We start from the raw sequence: 17,928 nt of genomic DNA, 5'->3' as shown, positions 1-17,928 counted from the left end.
GTCCACTGTTGCCCGACCACAAGGAGTCATGCTTGGGGGTCTCTGTCTCCCTCATTCCTGACACCCAATCTATCACCAAGGTACTGCAAATAGCCCTCTTTCATCTTCTTCCCTCAGTCCCCAGTTATTGAAGCTTGGGGGTATGATTTGGAACAAAAACTGAGGATTTTGCATTGGAGCTGGGCAATGGAAAGACACTAGATGGTCCATGAAGCAGATGTATACAGGCAAGAAGCCAAGGACAGAGCCTTGGAGAACAGTCATACGTATGGGGGAGAAGATGACAAGCCCTCAAAGGAGACTGAGCAGGGACAAAGTGAGAAGGAATGCAGGAGAAGGAGATGCTTTGGAGGCCAAAATGGTAGAACAGATGTCAAGCAGAGAATGGCTGGATACAGAGACAGAGTTAAATGAAGACAACAGTTGTCCAGCCCTGCTGGCCACAGGCTTCTGTTCTGGATACCAGCATGATTATTCTCAAGTGCATGTCTGATCAAGTCTCCCTGAGCTCCACCCTTAAGTGGCTTTGCATTGCTTTTAGAATCTGGACATGCTTGCTATCCTGAAGCGAGACCCTGAGAACATGGCTTCTGCTAGCCTCTCCAACCTCACCACCCCAGAGAGATACCTCCTGTTTTCCCTTGCTCATGCATCACTTCTTCCTGAAACTCCCTCCCAGACACATTCCCATCCAAGGCTGTGATGTCCTCACAAATAAACGTCAGATCTCAATATCCTCTATAAGGTTTATGACTGGCCCCATAATTAGGGACACACTAGGAAAGTCTGATGAAAAAAATCGTTTGTTAGAGGCTGGAGAGATGGCTTAGCAGTTAAGCACTTGCCTGTGGACCCTGGTTTGAGGCCCGATTCCCTAGGACCCACGTTAGCCAGATGCACAAGTGGATGCACACATCTGGAGTTTGTTTGCAGTGGCCGGAGGCCCTGGTGTGCCCATCCTCTCTCTCTCTCTCTCTCTCTCTCTCTCTCTCTCTCTCTCTCTCTCTCTCTCTCTCTTTCTCTGTCAAATAAATAAAGAAAAATAAACAAAAAAATAAAATGAATGTTTGTTAGCCAGGCCTTTAATCCTAGTACTCAGGATGCAGAAGTAGGATTGCTATGAGTTCGAGATCACCCTGAGACTACATAATGAATTCCAGGTCAGCCTGGACTAGAGCAAGACCTTACCTCAAAGAACCAAAAAAGAAAAATATTGGTATAAAACAACACGGTAGATGGAGAAATGAATGGTGGGTAAATGGATGGTGGAAAGGTGACTGGATGGATGGATTTGTTATGCCGAGAAATATGTGTTAGGTTGGTGATACAGCTCATGGGCAGAGGGCTTGTGTCATGGGCACAAGGCCCCAGGGTTGATCCTCAAGAACCATAAAAAATTAGCATGATTGCTTCTACTGTTCACTCTGTTTTAGATATTGAGGAACTAGTAAACATGCTACAAACCAAATCTATCTTTACATTCCACTCCTAGATTGATAGAAGAGTAAGTGAGTGTTAGTGAATGGATAAAGAGGTAGAATAGATAGGAAGGAAAGAAGAAAGAAAGGACGGATGGGAAGGGAGGAATGGAAGGATGCAGGGAGGGAGGGAAGATAGATGAGATGGAGCTGAAGGATGAGAAGGATGGATGAGAGCAGCTCCAAAGCAGTTCACAGCCCTCCTCCAAGGAAAGAAAAAGTTACATTTGGGGGGCCTGGTGAGTATATTCATAAGGACTGGAAAAAAAGCCTTTCTGGGATGAAGAGCCATCACCACCCAGCCTCAGAGGGTGCTGCCATGTCATTGGCCTCTCTTGACCACCCAGGGTCACTCATCTCCTCATTTCTGCCATCACCTGGCAATGCGTCCCCCTTCAGAGCACTGTTCATGACCCAGAGATCTGGGATGACAAGAGTCCTGCCATAAAGAACGTTCAGTTCCAAGGCTAGAGAGATGGCTCTGCAGTTAAGTGTGCTGCTTATGCAAGCATGAGGACCTGAGAATGCCTGAGTGGGAATCTCCAGAACCCATATAAACAGCTAGGAGTGGCCACATGTGTCTGTAATCCCTGCAGAGGAGCAGAGACCCAGGAATCACTGGAGCTCACAGGGGAAGAAGATGGCAAGCTCCAAATCCATAACACTGGCTCCAATGTCGGGTGTCCTTCCCCATCACTTGTTTATTTTTATCTTTTTTGCTTTTTCAAGGTAAGGTTTCACACTACCTCAGGCTGACCTCTAGGTTCTAACTCACTATGTGGTCTCAGGGTGGCCTCAAACTCATGGTGATCCTCCTACCTCTGCCTCCTGAATGCTGGGATTAAAGGTGTGTGCCACCATGCCTGGCTTCATTACTCTTTGATTGAACTGGCCACCATAGGCAAGAACATGGATGCCACAAATGTACATACATGTGCATGTATCACACACAGCACACACACACACATTCTATTACACAGGCACAAACCAAAAAAGGGGGGAGCTGGAGGGATGGCTTAGGGTTAAGGCATTTGCCTGCAAAGCCAAAGGACCCAGGTTCAATTCCCTAGGATCCAGGTAAGCCAGATGCACAAGATGACATATGCGACTGGACTTTGTTTTCAGTGGCTGGAGGCCATGACATGCCCATTCTCTCTGTCTGTCGGTCTGTCTCTCTCTCACTGACTCTCTCAAATAAATAAATAACTTAAATTAAAAAAAAAAAAAAGAATGTGTAAGCCGGGCATGGTGGCGCACGCCTTTAATCCCAGCGCTCGGGATGCAGAGGTAGGAGGATCGCCATGAGTTCAAGGCCATCCTGAGACTCCATAGTGAATTCCAGATCAGCCTGGGCTAGAGTGAGACCCTCGAAACCCCCTCCCCCCAAAAAGAATGTGCAGTTCTGTGGAGGAGGACAGAGAGAGCTGTAAAGGTTACCTCGCATCCTTTTGCCAGAGCAAATCCTCCCCCCAGGAGCAGCACAATGCCCCAGGGCACCTTCTCTTGAGTCATCTTCCAGTCCAGTAGTGCTGGGGGATAAAATGAAGCTGTCCTTTCTGTGAAGAAAAAGCAACACATAAACACACACATGCGCGCACACACACACACACACACACACACACACACACACACACGCGCGCGCGCGCGCACACAGAGGGGCAACATTAGAAAGCAAACAAGCCACATGAGGAAGTAAGGCCAATAAACATCAGGAGGTGCCCATCTAGATCCGTGAATTAGCTAAAATTTATGATGATGACTGTGTCCATTGCTGGGGAGGGTTTGGCTATATGCTTGGCTGATGGCATTATAAATTAGAACCACCTTTGTGAATGTCAATTATCTAAAAAAAACTATTAAGACATCTCTTATTTCATTTAAGCAAGAACACTGGTTAGTGCCTTATCTATTTTAGGGGCCAAATTTTTTGAGGTGGGGGTCTCGTTCTAGCCCAGGCTGGCCTGGAACTCATTCTGTAGTCGAAGGCTGGCCTCAACTCATGGTGATCCTCCTACCTCTGCTGGAATTAAAGGCGTGCACCACCATGCCTGGCTTTTGGGACTTTATCTTAAAGAAGAAATACTTTCAAATAAAAAAGCTACATCTCAGAAAACATAAATTTATAATCATGAAAAATTCAAAACTAGGGCTGGAGAGATGGCTTAGCGGTTAAGTGCTTGCCTGTGAAGCCTAAGGACCCCAGTTCGAGGCTTGATTCCCCAGGTCCCACATTAGCCAGATGCACAAAGGGGCACACGTGTCTGGAGTTTGCCTGCAGTGGCCGGAAGCCCTGGCGTACCCATTCTCTCTCTCTCTCCCTCTATCTGTCTTTCGCTCTGTGTCTGTCACTCTCAAATAAATAAATAAATAATGGACAAAAAAAAAATTAAAAAAATTAAAAACTATAACAGAATGATTATAGCTCCTCCATGTGATAAAATGGTATTATTAGAGAAAGTAAAATTTTTAGAATATAGTAACAGTGGGAAATGTTTATAGTGACATCCCAAGCAAAAAAAAAAAAAAAAAAAAAAAAGAGTAACAAAGAAATAGGGTTCAAAGTGTGTTTAGATGATAACTTAAGATATAGATGAGGGCTGGAGAGATGGCTTAGCAGTTAAGTACTTGCCTATGAAGCCTAAGGACCCCGGTTGAAGGTTTGATTCCCCAGGACCCATGTTAGCCAGATGCACAAGAGGGCGTACGTATCTGGAGTTTGTTTGCAGTGGCTGGAGGCCCTGACGCACCCATTCTCTCTCTCTCCTTTCTCTCTGTCACTTTCAAATAAATAAATAAAAATAAACAAAAAAATTATAAAAGATATAGATGAGTATTACAAAGTTAGGAAGGGAGAAAAATATTGATATTGTTATGGGAAATTTGAAGCACCTTCTGTCCCTCTGAGGAGATATATATATATATTTGTTATTTATTTATTTGAGAACAACAGACAGAGAGAGAAAGAGGCAGACAGAGAGAGAGAGAGAGAATGGGCACACCATGGCCTCTAGCCACTGCAAACAAACTCCAGATGCATGCGCCCCCTTTGTGCATCTGGCTAACGTGGGTCCTGGGGAATCAAGCCTTGAACCAGGTTCCTTAGGCTTCACAGGCAAGTGCTTAACTGCTAATCCATCTCTCCAGCCCAACTATATATTTTTAACATGGTTATTTATTTATTTGTAAGCAGAGAGAGAGAGAGAGGAGAGAGAGAGAGAGAATGGGTGTGCCAGTGCTCCAGCAACTGCAAACAAACTCCAGATGCATGTGCCCCTTTGTGCACCTGGCTTTACATGGGTCCTGGGGATCAAACCCAGATCCTCAGGCTTTGCAGGAAAGCACCTTAACCACTGAGCCATCTATCTAGCCCAAAAACATAGTTTAAATGTTTAAAAATGAAAAGAGATTGTGCTAGATAATGTCATGCATGGCTTGAAAATCTTTGCTTCACTGACTTTGTTTAGTGGCCCCTAGACCCAGGGACAATCCTACAGGGATCATTGCTCCCAGGATCTCAATCCTGGTGGCTGGCAGGCCAGGACAAGAGCCTTACCTTCCTCAGTCTGGCTACAGAAGTTGAACTTGGGCTTCTGTGAAGGCATAATAAATAGCAAGATGGCCACAAAGATGGCCACCGTGGCATCAGAGGCATACCTACATGGGGACAAACGTGCAGTTTAGTGACAGTCATTTAACAAACTCATCCTAACTCCAATAGTTCTATGTCTGATGCTCCTTCAGAGAGACAGGCTTAATTTGATATGAAAATTGGAGGCCCCAGAGACAAGATTAGGACTGGGTTGGAGACTGAGGCCTGGCTATAACCAACAACCTGACATTCTTGGCTACCACCTTTGGGTGGCCTGCAGCAGCCCACTTCCTGCTATCAGCCTTCATTGTTTCACGATGAATGAAACTTGCTACTTCTTCTCAACCAAATTCTTTAGAATTTTGGACCCACCAGACCTCAAGGACTCTGGTGCTAACCCAAGGAGACCAAAATGAAAGTAGCTGTCTCTCCACCCTCATTTCCTGCCTTTTCTTAAATATTTTGTTTTTATTTATTTATTTGATAGAGAAAGGGGGGGGGGAGGAGAAAGAGAATAAATGGGCGTACCAGGGCCTCCAGCCATTGCAAACAAACTCCAGATATGTGTGCCCCTTGTGCATCTGGCTAATGTGGGTCATGGGGAATTGAACCTGGGTCCTTTGGCTTTGCAGGCAAACACCTTAACTGCTAAGCCATCCCTCTAGCCCTGCCTTCTGTTATAGACAAGTTCCTCAACCTTCTATGCAGATGTCAGAGCCAAGAGAGAAATTATACCCTTTCTGGCCCTGGGGATGTGTCTTAGAAGGGATCTGAAGAAAGATTAAAAAGGAAGGCAGAGGGAACCAGAGCTCTAGGGAACCAACTGTCCCGGGCCCTGGCCATGCTGCTGACCAAGAAGCTTCTGTTTAGTTCTTTGCTAGAGGCCAGGGCTCTGCATAAACAAATGCATCTGCAGGGTCTTCATGAAGATTGGTCAGAAGCAAATGGATTCAGAGACCAAGAGAGAATTCTCCAAAACCCAGATGCCAAACACAAGGCCCACTGTGCACCCTCCTTGTGCTGCCTGTGGCTGAGGTGAGTGGCATTTAGGCACTGGGGATCTAAGCCAGGACCTTCTGCCAAATAAGCAACTTACTTGGTTTTTTCATCCTCCCAGGCTATGGACAGCCAGCCAGGCATGAAGCCAGGGTCGCGGGAGAACCACAGGCCAATGAGGAGGAGGAAGCAGATGAGTACATTGACCTCGGCAAAGGACAAGGGCCCCAGCTTCTGGTACTCCTCCAGCAGAACCTGGTAGGCAGCCTTCTCGCCATTCTTCTTCTTGGCCCCACAGCAGACACAGGACTTTTTAAAGCTAGACCATGCAGAGATGAGATGGATTAGCTCAGTGCTGATGGAACAGGGCCTAGACTTTGCATAGCAGAGTGTAGCAGGACACACCACATTGTGTCTTGACTACTGTGGGGCTTAGACAGGTCCCTTCTTTCCTCCTTCCTCCTCTCACCTTCATCTCCTTCCTTTCCCTCCCAGGATGTCTTGGGGAAAGTCTATTGAGAGAGAGGGGGGGCGGGAGAGTGCTTGAGGGCCCTCAGCATGCCCCCGTTGCACTTCCAGAGCTGGGGGTATCCCCAGAGGAGGCCTGACATAGACATGTCAGTCAAGTGCCAGGGACAGCAGAAGCAGGAAAGGGGAGGGTGATTAGGAGACTAAGGGGCCAAGCAGAACAAGGGAAGTGGTTGAAAGAATAAGACACAGACAGAAGCAGAACTGAAGTGGTCACCAGCAAAAGGGACCTGCCCTGGGCCAGGTTGCCTAAAGACTGGCAGCTCCAGGGTCACTAGAGAGAATGTTGGGAAGTTCCAAAGTTCAAGGCAGGATCAGGGCTCTGTCACATGATCCTTAAGGTCTTTGGGGTAGCTGAAGAGGGCACATGGAACAAGGATGGGTCCTAGCAGATGAGCCAGGAAGAAGCATGGGGGGTTCTTTCATTCTCAGGGGATAAAGGTATAGGATGAGGGACCCCAGAAACCCTGGAACCAGCAGCAGCAGTGGCTAAAGCAGGCAAGAAGGCAACCTGGGCTCTGCTTGTGGATGGTCTGTCCCCTCAGGGTGGCCCGTTGGTAGACCTCCCCTGTAGGATCCCCTCTGAACTGATGTTAGCTTGAGGGAGTGAGAAGGAAGAAGGATTTGTGAAGGAGGTATGGGGGCTAACTCAGCTGTGGGGAACTAATAACTGGGGCCACTGATACATGGAATACAGGCTCCAAGGTCTTGGAGGATTCCAGTCACAGAGTCCCTCCTCTGTTAGCTTGAAGCAGGGAATCGAGGCCAAGAACATTGTTCCTGGAGAATCTTCCCTTCCAGAATCCTTCCAACATCCAGGACAAGATTCTAAGAAAGACTAGGGCTGATGGAACAGGGATTGATTCCCAAGGCCATGCAGATGTGAACCACCTCTGAGACATGAGGGCAGTGCCCATGACAGTGGCATAGCTGCCTCAGAGGAACACTGGGACATTAAGACATGGCTCAGGGTGACCTTGAACTCATGGCGATTCTCCTACCTCTGCCTCCTAAGTGCTTGGATTGAAAGCCTGCCACCACACCTGGCCTGTTTCTTCATTTTTGAGATCAAGTCTATGCCACCTAGGCTGGTCTGGAACTCAGGCTCTTCAGCCTCCTGAATGTTGGGATTATAGGCATGCACCAGCACGCCCTGTCCTTGTTATTCCCGTGCCCCTTGCAGAGTTGAAGATATCTACCCACAGCAGGCTCAAGGGTGATGCTGACCAACTGGCTGGAATGAACTAGCAGGACTTCTGTGCAGCTTCTAGAAGCAGGTGGAGAGAACTGCCGTCAATGCTGAGCTGTGCCACGAGCGAATGTGCAAGCAGCTTCCCTTCCAGAAGAGGGTAGAGTCTGGACACGTGAAGGGTGCTACCTTGAGAGCTTGTCTGTTATTACACTCTTTATTATGATTGTTTTAAACACGTATAGTAATTTTGTAATGACTGTTTTTAAAATAGTTCCTTCTTCAGAAGAAAATTGATTTAAGAAATTGTCCCATTTCCTCATGAAATCTAGGGTTCCCTTGGCCTTTTTGCAGCTCCATTCCAAGTCTCTGCTCCAGTAATGGGATCTCCTGTTCTTTGCTTGGCTCAGGCTCCCTGGGAAGCAAGGCCTGGCACCCTCTGCTTCTGGTATGGATCTTGCATATCTTTCATTGCAGCTTGATAAATTTGTGTCTTTTTTTTTTTTTTTTTTTTTTTTTGAGGTAGGGTCTTGCTAATGCCCAGGCTGATCTGGAATTCATTATGTGGTCTCAGAGTGACCTCAAACTCATGGTGATCCTCTTACCTTTGCCTTCCAAATGCTGGGATCAAAGGCATGTGCCACTCTGCCTGGCTCCAAATTTGTGTATTTTTGTAAAAAGATATTTTATTTATTTATTTATATTAGAAAGAGGCAGAAAGAGAGAGGGAGAGAGAGAATGGGCACATCAGGACCTCTAGCCACTGTAAACAAATTCCAGACGCATGCACCACCTTGTGTATCCGGCTTATGTAGATACTGGGGAATTGAACCTGGGTCTTCAGGCTTCACAGGCAAGCACCTTAACCTCTGAGTCATCTCTCCAGCCCAAAATCTGTGTCTTTTAAAATAACTTTTTCTTTTAGTTTTTTTTATCAGACCCACCCACTTACATCATAGTTTCTGTCCAAAGTCTGGCCACTGCCAAGGATGACTCTGGGTGAACTTGACAGTATGCTGGGAATAGGAAGGTAAACTTCCCAGTTCCGACACGCTGCTGGGAACACCACAGGCACTTAATGCAGGTCTGGGCTTGGAGCTAATTTGTACGATTCTCAGACAGACTACTGTGACCTGGCCTGATAGACCCATGTGGCCAAATGTTGACCTGACATATGAGGACAAGGTTCTGTTTAACTCCTTTAACCCACATAGATGGCACACCTACTTTTCTCCCTGGACTGGGAGCCCTGCTGGGTGGCAGGGGTCAGAGATGCCTCAAGAGAGCTCATGGTCTAGGGGGATGGGTGGCATTGGAACATGAAGACAGGTGTCAAGGAACAGGTCCCTGAGAGGGAGCCAGTTATTCTTCTGAATGGAATGGAGGGAGGACAAGCTGGGGAAGGGGCATCCTGGGCTTGTGGGAGCAGCACTTGAACTGGCCTTTAGTGCTAAGGTGAGCAGGTCGGAAGGTAGGAAATCTTCCAGGCAGAAGGAACAACACAAGCAAAATACTGTGAGCATCCAAGGTGGACAGGATGGGAGGGAAGGTGAGCGGATGGGGCTGGAGAAACAGCACCAGCCAAGAACTGGCTGAGGGTTTCTTTATTTATTTATTAGAGAAAGAGGCATATAAAAAAAGAGTAGACACACAAGGGTCTGTAGCCACTGTAAATGAACTCAGATGCACCTTGTGCATCTGGCTTAACGTGAGTCCTAGGGAATTGAACCTGGGTCCTTTGGCTTTGCAAGCAAGTGCCTTAACTGCTAAGCCATCTCTGTAGCCCTGGCTGAAGAGTTTGTACAGGGGTCTGACACAATTAGATGCTAGCCTGTGAGCAGCCTAAACTTACTTGAATCTCATGTAAAAGCACTGGAGCCACAGCCAGGAGAGCAGCAGCATTATCAGCATGTTGGGGAAGGCAAATCCAAACCAAGAGGCAAAGTTCAAGAGGTCTTTGCTGTCAGGAAACAACCTGAAAGGAGAAACACCAGCTACATCTCCACCTCCCACGCTGAGCTGCGGGGCAGCAGGCTGGGCCCTGAACATGGAGGCTGAGTCATAGCTGGACCCTGAGAGGTAGGTCTGACCAGGGTCACAGAGACCCAAGACCTGTCACTAGAGTTCACCATTGGGCATGCCCCTCTAGTCAAGTGGACAACCCCTGCCCCCACCGCAACATGGCCATAGAAAGGATGAGAATGAGGAATGACCAATTCTGTGAATAAAGATACTGCTGAGACACCCATGAGTGTATGGCCTGGGCCTCTAGAAAAATATGCCTTTGCACACATTTGCACATAATCTGGCTGACAGTTTTAGGGGGCCCATGGATCCCAACCCACCTGGGGGTTCTGCAAAGGAAAAGCCCCTGTAGAAAAGTAGATCTCAAACATTCCTGAGGGCGAAACTAGAAGAGGTCCTCACACCCTCCTCTCGTCCCAGGCCCCTCCCAGCTCTCTGCTAGTCCCAGGGCAGCTCCACGATGTCAGTTCCCACCACCCAGAGCTTGCCCCACTCAGTCCACATAGGCAACTCTTTGCAGGGGAATTTAAGGGACATCCCAAAGGTTATCATTACAGTAAATACTTCCAGGATCAAAGGAGCCTGGTTGCTGAACCTCAAGTTTCTGCCCTGCTGGGCCGTGTGCCTGTCTTTTGTACCTGCCAGCTCTTACACCACGTGCCCTGACCAGAGCACTTATATGCACTGGACAGGCTCCTCCTTAGTTTTTCTCCTTACTACTGTAATTTGTATATATTTTAATTAGCACATTTATTTACCAGACCTACATCTGGCCTCTCAGAAGACTATGAAAACCTAGCATGGAGCCCAAGCTTCTCTCACTTTTGTGATCTCAGCTCCTCCCAGTATAAGGCTGAGCCTAAACATGGGATCCCTATAGCCAGTATCCCTTTGCAGTCAAAGTTAGACAGTTCCAAACTACCTTTGTGGTCTGCCTGGGCCTCATGAGTTTGACTAACCTCCGGCATAATTAGTGGGGCAATAGTGAGGCAGCAGAGCAAGGAGGGAGGGACTCGATTCCAACCTTCTCTAGTATCTGCAGATGCAGTTTATTAAAGGACCGCCACCATTAACAGCATATATGAGTGAGCTAGGCAGGGCTCTCCTAGAGATGCTCATTTTCTGAAAACTCAACCCTGGCCTCACAATGACATGACTATGGCTTAAACTGTTAGCTCAGAGTGTGGGTCACAAGCTCTGAGCTTGTGGAAAGAAGGTAGAGCTTCCCCCAAGACAGAAAGCAGCCTTGCCTATGAGCTTCAGCATTTCAGGTCCCTCTTCCCTGGATTCTCTGAGTGGGTACAGGGATGGATCATGGCATACATCTTCTCACCCTGCTACGCTGCTAGCTCCAAGACCCAGCCGAGGAGGTAGGAGTGCTGAAATGGTTATACCAGTCCAGCCCCAGGGCCCACTTCATTGTCCCCTGAAGGTATGGTTGTAACTCACTCCTGCATTTGGCCCAGGAGCACCACATTGGGTCCTGTCCCGGTCAAGGTGGCTGTCCCCCCGATGCTGGCCGCGTAGCACACACACAGGTTCATAGCCTTGTACATGTTCTTCTTGTCTCGGTCTTCCTGCCTTTGCATGGTGGGGTCTTCAAAAACCACTGTGCTTCCTATGGTGGACACGGGGCTGTTAGCCATGCCAGTGGTGGGGACAGCCCAGGCAACCACAGCTCGATACTGCTGCTAACCTGAGGAAAGGGACATGCCACCCTGCCACATGCATTCTTCAGCTTGCATTCCCAAATCATTGTTAGGTCCTGTCTGCTTTTGCCACAGCCCCTTCCCATGGCTCCCCCAGGGTTTCTCCCTGCTCCTGCTGAACCCAACAACTTAAGACACTCATCCCTCTTTGCTGGCTCCTTGCTATTGGTCAAGCTGCTCCCTGTATCTGAGGCTGTCTTAGTCCACCTTACATGCCTCTCCTACTGAGGTCTCCTCTCCTGAGCTATCTTGGTGTGCAGCTTAGACCCAACAGTGACTTCCCCCAAGGCAGGTGATTTTGGCAAGGGACCTACTTATGTTGTCCCAATGGGGTCTATGAGAGTCTATGGTCAGGTGCACCTGGTCACCACTAGGTTGCTAGGACCTCACCTAGGGTCTGACAATTATGCAGTAGCTGTGTGTCCGAGTGCCCCATGCAGAGACCTGGGGATGTATAGGGAACAGACAGGGTGAAGCAGAGGCTATCCTGCATCCCCTAAGCCCCCAGCCTCTCAGGCAGAAAACACAGAACAATGTCCCTGAGACTTGTGGGAGTAGAGCCAAGGGCTCATCTGCTCAGGGAGAGCTGAGAATGCCACCCTGAGGATGGTAGGAGTAGCAAGGGTGAGGAGAAGTTCAAACATGCACAAATAATCAAATGGCACACACTGATTTCTGTGGTGGGCAGAAACTGGGGTGGGAAGAACTATAGGCACGTACTTAAGGAGACTCAAGGAGGTTCTAAGCTCTACTAAAGAATCTGGTTTTTTGTTTGTTTGTTTTTTGTTTTTTGCAATCCTCCTACCTCTGCCCCCCAAGTTCTAGGATTAATGGCGTGCACTACCATGCCTGGCTCAAGAATCTATTTTTTTAACTTATTTTTATTTATTTATTAGGGAGAATGGGCATGCCAAGGCCTCTAGCCACTGCAAATGAACTCCAGATGCATGTGCCACCATTTGCATCTAGCTTACATGGGTTCTGGGGAATTAAATCTGGGTACTTAACCTTTGTAGACAAGTGCCTTAACCACTAAGCCATCTCTCAAGCTCTAAAGGATCAATCTTTTATATAATGACCATAGTCCTCAAATTAATGACACAAGTATTTCCTAATGTTTTTTTTTTCTGTAAATGTTTCAGGCAGTATGCTAGGAGACAGGGAGAGAGAAGCTGGTGACCAGAGCAGTTGGAACAGAAGGGAAGGTCACAGCTGTGGCTACTGCAGTGCCCAGGCGAGGGACTTACCTGGCAGCTCAATGGCCTTGCCCTTGTCCACTGGCTCTGGTCTCTTCCTACAAGCCCTGGTGGCTGTGCTTGTGGCTTCCATCTGCTGCATCATGGCTTCCACAATGGGCACCATCATGGCCGTAGTGGCTGTGTTGCTGATCCACATGGACAAGAAGGCTGTGACACTCATGAAGCCCAGCATCAGCCTGTAGAGAGGAAATCCAGAATGTTCTACTCCTACCACACCCCAGGAAGCAACTGGGAACACAATGCCAACTCAGGATGGTTATTTCCATATGAGATAGCATCTTGATCACCTTCCTTCCCTCCTTTCCTTCTTCCCTGCCCTCCTTCCTCTGTAATTTTTTTTTTTTTTTTTAGGGAAGGTTTTCAAGGTAGAGTCTCACTCTAGCCCAGGCTGATCTGGAATTCATTATGTAGTCTCATGGTAGCCTCAAAACTCACAGCAATTCTCCTACCTCTGCCTCCCAGCTATAATGGTTAATTTTGATTGGCAACTTGTCTAGATTAAGAAATGCCTAGGACAACCTACAGAATGGGATAAAATCTCTGCCAGCTATACATCTGATAAAGGATTAATATCTAGAATATACAAAGAACTCAAAAAATTAAATAATAAGAAATCAAACAATCCAATAAAAAGTGGGCTATCAAACTAGATAGAGAGTTCTCAAAAGAAGAAATACAGATGGCATATAAACTTCTAGAAAATGTTCTACATCCCTAGTCATCAGGGAAATGCAGATTAAAATTACATTGAGATTCCATCTCACTCCTGTCAGATTGGCTACCATGATGAAAACAAATGACCATGAATGCTGGTGAAAATGCGGAAAAAGAGGAACCCTTCTACACTGTTGGTGGGAATGCAATCTGGTCCTGCTATTATGGAAATGAGTGTGGAGATTCCTGAGACAGCTAAAAATAGATCTATCTACCATATGGCCCAGCTATAGCACTCCTAGGCATATGTCCTGAGGACTCATCTCACTACCATAGAGATACTTGCTCAACCATGTTTATTGCCATTCAATTCACAATAGCTGGGAAGTGGAACTAGCCTAGATGTCCCTCAACTGATGAGTGGATAATGAAGATGTGGCACATTTACACAATGGAGTTCTACTCAGCAGTAAAGAAAAGTGAACTTATGAATTTTTCAGGAAAATGGATGGTTCTGGAAAGTATTATGCTTAGTGAGGTAACCCAGGCCCAGAAAGCCAAACATCACATGTTCTCTCTCATATATGGATCCTAGCTATGAATGATTGGACTTCTATGTGAGTAGGAAGAAAACTCAGTAGCAGAGCCCAGTAAGCTAGAAAGGAGATATAAAGGGAAAAGAAAGGGAGGGAGGGGGAATTAGTAGGATGGTATTGTATATATGTAAGTAGATAAACAGATTAATGGGGGTGAAAAGGTAAGGTGAGGGGAAGAGATTGAGTAAAGGTGGAGGGAGGGCTAATCAAAATCTAAGAGGATATAAATAAATCATATGGAAACCTAATTTTCTGGACAATGGAACATTCAGGAGCCACAGATTGTTAACAGAAAAATTTCAGTGCCAGGGATGGGATACCTTCCAGTGAATTGTTGGCCAGGGAGGTCCCTGATGCCCCCAAAACATTGCAGGCCATTGCCAAGGCTCTTGGTTTCCCACCAGGAATAGATGGCAAGACCCTATTGCTGAAGACTCCACATACTTGGGCTGCAAGGTCACTGAAAAATCCTGCTAGAGCTGAGCTGAAAACCTCCTTCATGTAGACCAGCTGACAGAAAGCTGGAAAAAACCATGCTGCATGCCGTTCAGTGGGAGAGAGATAAATCACCAGTGAAGATACTCAACAGTGGACACTGCAAGCCTTATATTTGGTCAGCTAGGCCAAATGAGCCAACAGGTGCAATAGTGGCACATCTGTTATGGGGGAAAAATCAACTGCCCTCCAATTTGACTGGAGGCCTGCTCCATGGGAGGGAGTACATCCCTGACACTGAAACCTACAACAGGGGTTGTCATGAGCCTTAGGGGTGTAACCTCTGCTGTTGTCTGGCTAAATGTATACATTATGCTCACCAAACTGCCCAGTAAGCACTTCTCTTAATGTTCATACCCATACATTAATGCTACTTTCACTTTTGGCTAGAATAGCTTCTCTTTTCAGATGGCAGTGACCTTGGGATGACTCAGAAGGCACCATGGTGCTGAAAAGAAGTGACAGAGGAGTGCTCAGCACCCAAATATCTGTATCACACCTTCCAAGGCTCAAAGTCCATTGTGGAAGAGGTGGTGAAAAGAATGTAAGAGCCAAAGGAAGGGTAGGACTCGTTACAATGTGCTCCATCAGACACAAAATGGCCTGGATATCCATGACCTCACAGTGCCTGACACTACCTACACAAGACTATCATAATAGGAGGAAAAAGATGATGACATAAAAATAAAAGAGAGACTGATTGAGAGGGGAGGGGATATGATGGAGAGTGGAGTTTCAAAGGGGAAAGTCAGGGGAGGGAAGGAATTACCATGGGATATTTTTTACAATTATAGAAGTTGTCAATAAAAAAATTGTAAGTAAAAAAATTTAAAAAAGAAATGCCTTCTAGGCTGGGCGTGGTGCTACACACCTTTAATCTCAGTACTCAGGAGGCAGAGGTAGAAGGATCACCATGAGTTTGAAGCCATCCTGAGACTACACAGTACTTGGGAGACATAGGTAGGAGGATTGCTTTGAATTTGAAGCCAGCCTAAGACTACATAATGAATTCCAGATAAGACGGAGCTAAAATAAGACCCTACCTCAAAAAACTTATTTAAAAAAATGGGTAGGAGATTAGTTGAGCTGTGGCTGTGGTATGACTATGAAGGAGAGAACATTGGATCTTGAGGACTCTGGCATAATGAATGGATGAATTTATTGAAGGATTCTTGCAATGGCATTATTGGAAGGTGATGGAAGGTAAGAGGTGAGACCTAGTTAGAGAAAGTAAGTTACTGGGTACATGTTCTTGATGGCTGCATCATGCTCTGGCCTCTGCTTCCTATCTGACAGAAGCTGAATTTCCTCTGACACACACTCTGGCACCATGACATGCTGATCAAGTACATGGGGCCAAACAACTATGAACTGACCCCTACAAAACCATGAGCCATAATAAATCCCCTTCCTTAAAAGTTGTTTCTGTTAGGAATTTGGTCACAGTGATAAGAAAAGTAACTAATACTGCTACCCTCTTTCACAAACATTCCTGATGTCTACACTCCCAGCTAGTGGGTCAACAAGAGGCCACAACCCAGATAAGGTCCTAAGACACTCCCATCTAGCAGGGAAAGCACGGCATCCAAATGGTGCCAAATCAACATGGAGTTTGCCCTAGTGAGACCCAGGGAGTGATATAGCATTCCTATGTGCAGGCAGCTCCGCACCCCACTTGTATCTGGAAAATTGGTACCATCTCACACAGAGCCTCTCCTCTCCTCTCTGAAATTCCAAAGAGCTAACCAGAATCAGCCTGCCCTTCTCAGGAGCCAATTCTTACCTGGTATGGACGGCTTGCCCTAGGCCACACTCTACTCCTAGCCTTAGGACCCCTATAGAGCCGGGAGGCCAGAAAAAGAAGGTATAATTACCGCGCGGGCTTGGTCCCCACCCAGAGCAGCACACGTAGGGCAATTCTCTTGTGCAGGTTCCAACGCTCCACGGCCACGGCTACAATGAGGCTGCCCAGGAACAGCATATTGGTGTCCTTCATGTACTGAACACACACCTGGAGGGCAGCAGGGAGGCATGTCAGAGCTGCCCTTTGCTCTGGTCCAAGGCCACCTAAGCTCCCAAGACAGACTAGCAGGCCAGATGCTGATCTCAGGGCATGCTCTGTCTCCTTGCCTATCTCAGGAGGATTCCTGCCTGGGCTTCTGCAGTCACTTCTAGGCCTGGGAAGAACAAACAGGCTGTCTTGTAGAAGGAGAGGGTACATGGGAGAATCAGGAAGTCATTTGTCCTATCCCTCCTCCCACCCATGAGGCCTGCTCACCTGCTTGGAGTCCAGTATCTGCAAAAGTGGGAAGAGCAAGACAGGCAGGAGGGAGGTGACAGCCACTGGGATGACATCTGTGCACCAGTAGACGGCCATGAGAATGATGACATAGGCACACCTGACAACCTGAAGAGACAGACCCGAGGCTCAGGCAGGACTCGTTTCACTGTCCTCACTTAGTAGGCAGGCAGTTGGCATGGGTCTCTCTCTCGTTCTCTCTCTGAGGGTCCCCTGGTCCCTGTCCCTGGTCAGGACAGCCAGGAGGATCCAGGATCAGTCCCCAGCTCTAACCTTCCACAGACTCCCCCTTCCCAGCTATGTGGTTCCAACAAAGTTCTTTCATCTTCCCAAACCCTGGGTTAGTCACCTGCCAAAAGGAAAATATAAGAACAGGAAGACTGGACTAGAGAGATGGATCAGGAAATCCCAGGATAAGGATGTTTGCCTGCAAAGCCCGATGACCGGAGTTTGCTTCCCCAGTATCCCCGTAAATCCAGATGCACAAAACAGAGCATGCATCTGGAGTTTGTTTGCAATGGCTGGGGGCCCTGATGTGCCCATCCTCTCTGTCTCTCTTCTCTCTATCTCTCTTTGCTTGCAAATAAATAAATAAAAATTTATTTGTAAAAAAGAAAATGAACAGGAAGACAAGGAAGGAGAAAAAGAAGGAAGGGGCAAGAGGGAGGGAAGGGATGAGGCAGAAGAGAAGGGGGGAAAAGGGGAAGAGGAGAAAATATCATTTGAATGGCCTGCTCTAAGAATTACACAAAATCTTTTTGCTAAGAAGCATAGTTTTCACTCCTGCAAAGCAGTACAGTTAGTATGCTCTGTGTCTTCTTTTTCTCACCATTCTACCATGGTTGTTTCTTCTTCTGGCTCACTGATCATTTTGAAAACTGAAAATTAGGCAGGTTACATTTTTGTCCTCCTGTCGCTGTGACCACACTGGCTGTGATCACCCTGTTTTGTCAGCTCACTTACTTTAAGTCTGTCCTTCCCAGAGGTTTCCTGGAGCGTGTCCTTGAATTCCTAATCTCTAGTCCTTCTTTCTTTCTCAAAGGGCTGCTCCAGGCCTCTCTGCCATTGGCCGTTAATGGTTGCTGGGAGAGAGAGACATTTTCTTCAGTGG

The 17,928-nt window shown here is 47.1% G+C and overlaps 1 protein-coding gene across 4 annotated transcripts in view; it reads right to left on the bottom strand.

The window, feature by feature from the left end:
* Slc13a5 (solute carrier family 13 member 5) overlaps window positions 1-17,928 on the bottom strand; it is a 37,211-nt gene that overhangs the window by 9,315 nt on the left and 9,968 nt on the right. For 3 of the 4 annotated variants that reach the window (XM_045159152.1, XM_045159153.1, XM_045159151.1), the window contains exons 2-9: window positions 16,797-16,925; window positions 16,393-16,529; window positions 12,762-12,949; window positions 11,255-11,423; window positions 9,633-9,755; window positions 6,164-6,382; window positions 5,032-5,132; window positions 2,916-3,034 (exon numbers count right to left, since the gene is read on the bottom strand). In XM_045159152.1, coding sequence (XP_045015087.1) covers window positions 2,916-3,034; window positions 5,032-5,132; window positions 6,164-6,382; window positions 9,633-9,755; window positions 11,255-11,423; window positions 12,762-12,949; window positions 16,393-16,529; window positions 16,797-16,925 — 1,185 coding nt within the window. Of the gene's footprint in view, window positions 1-2,915; window positions 3,035-5,031; window positions 5,133-6,163; window positions 6,383-9,632; window positions 9,756-11,254; window positions 11,424-12,761; window positions 12,950-16,392; window positions 16,530-16,796; window positions 16,926-17,780; window positions 17,812-17,928 lie in introns of those variants that run through there. The other variant, XM_045159154.1, reaches the window with a different exon arrangement.

The sequence above is a fragment of the Jaculus jaculus genome, chromosome 9, assembly GCF_020740685.1.
Source record: "Jaculus jaculus isolate mJacJac1 chromosome 9, mJacJac1.mat.Y.cur, whole genome shotgun sequence".
NCBI lineage: Eukaryota > Metazoa > Chordata > Mammalia > Rodentia > Dipodidae > Jaculus > Jaculus jaculus.
Note: the sequence above shows the minus strand (reverse complement) of the source record. Positions and strands in the feature narration are given on the sequence as shown.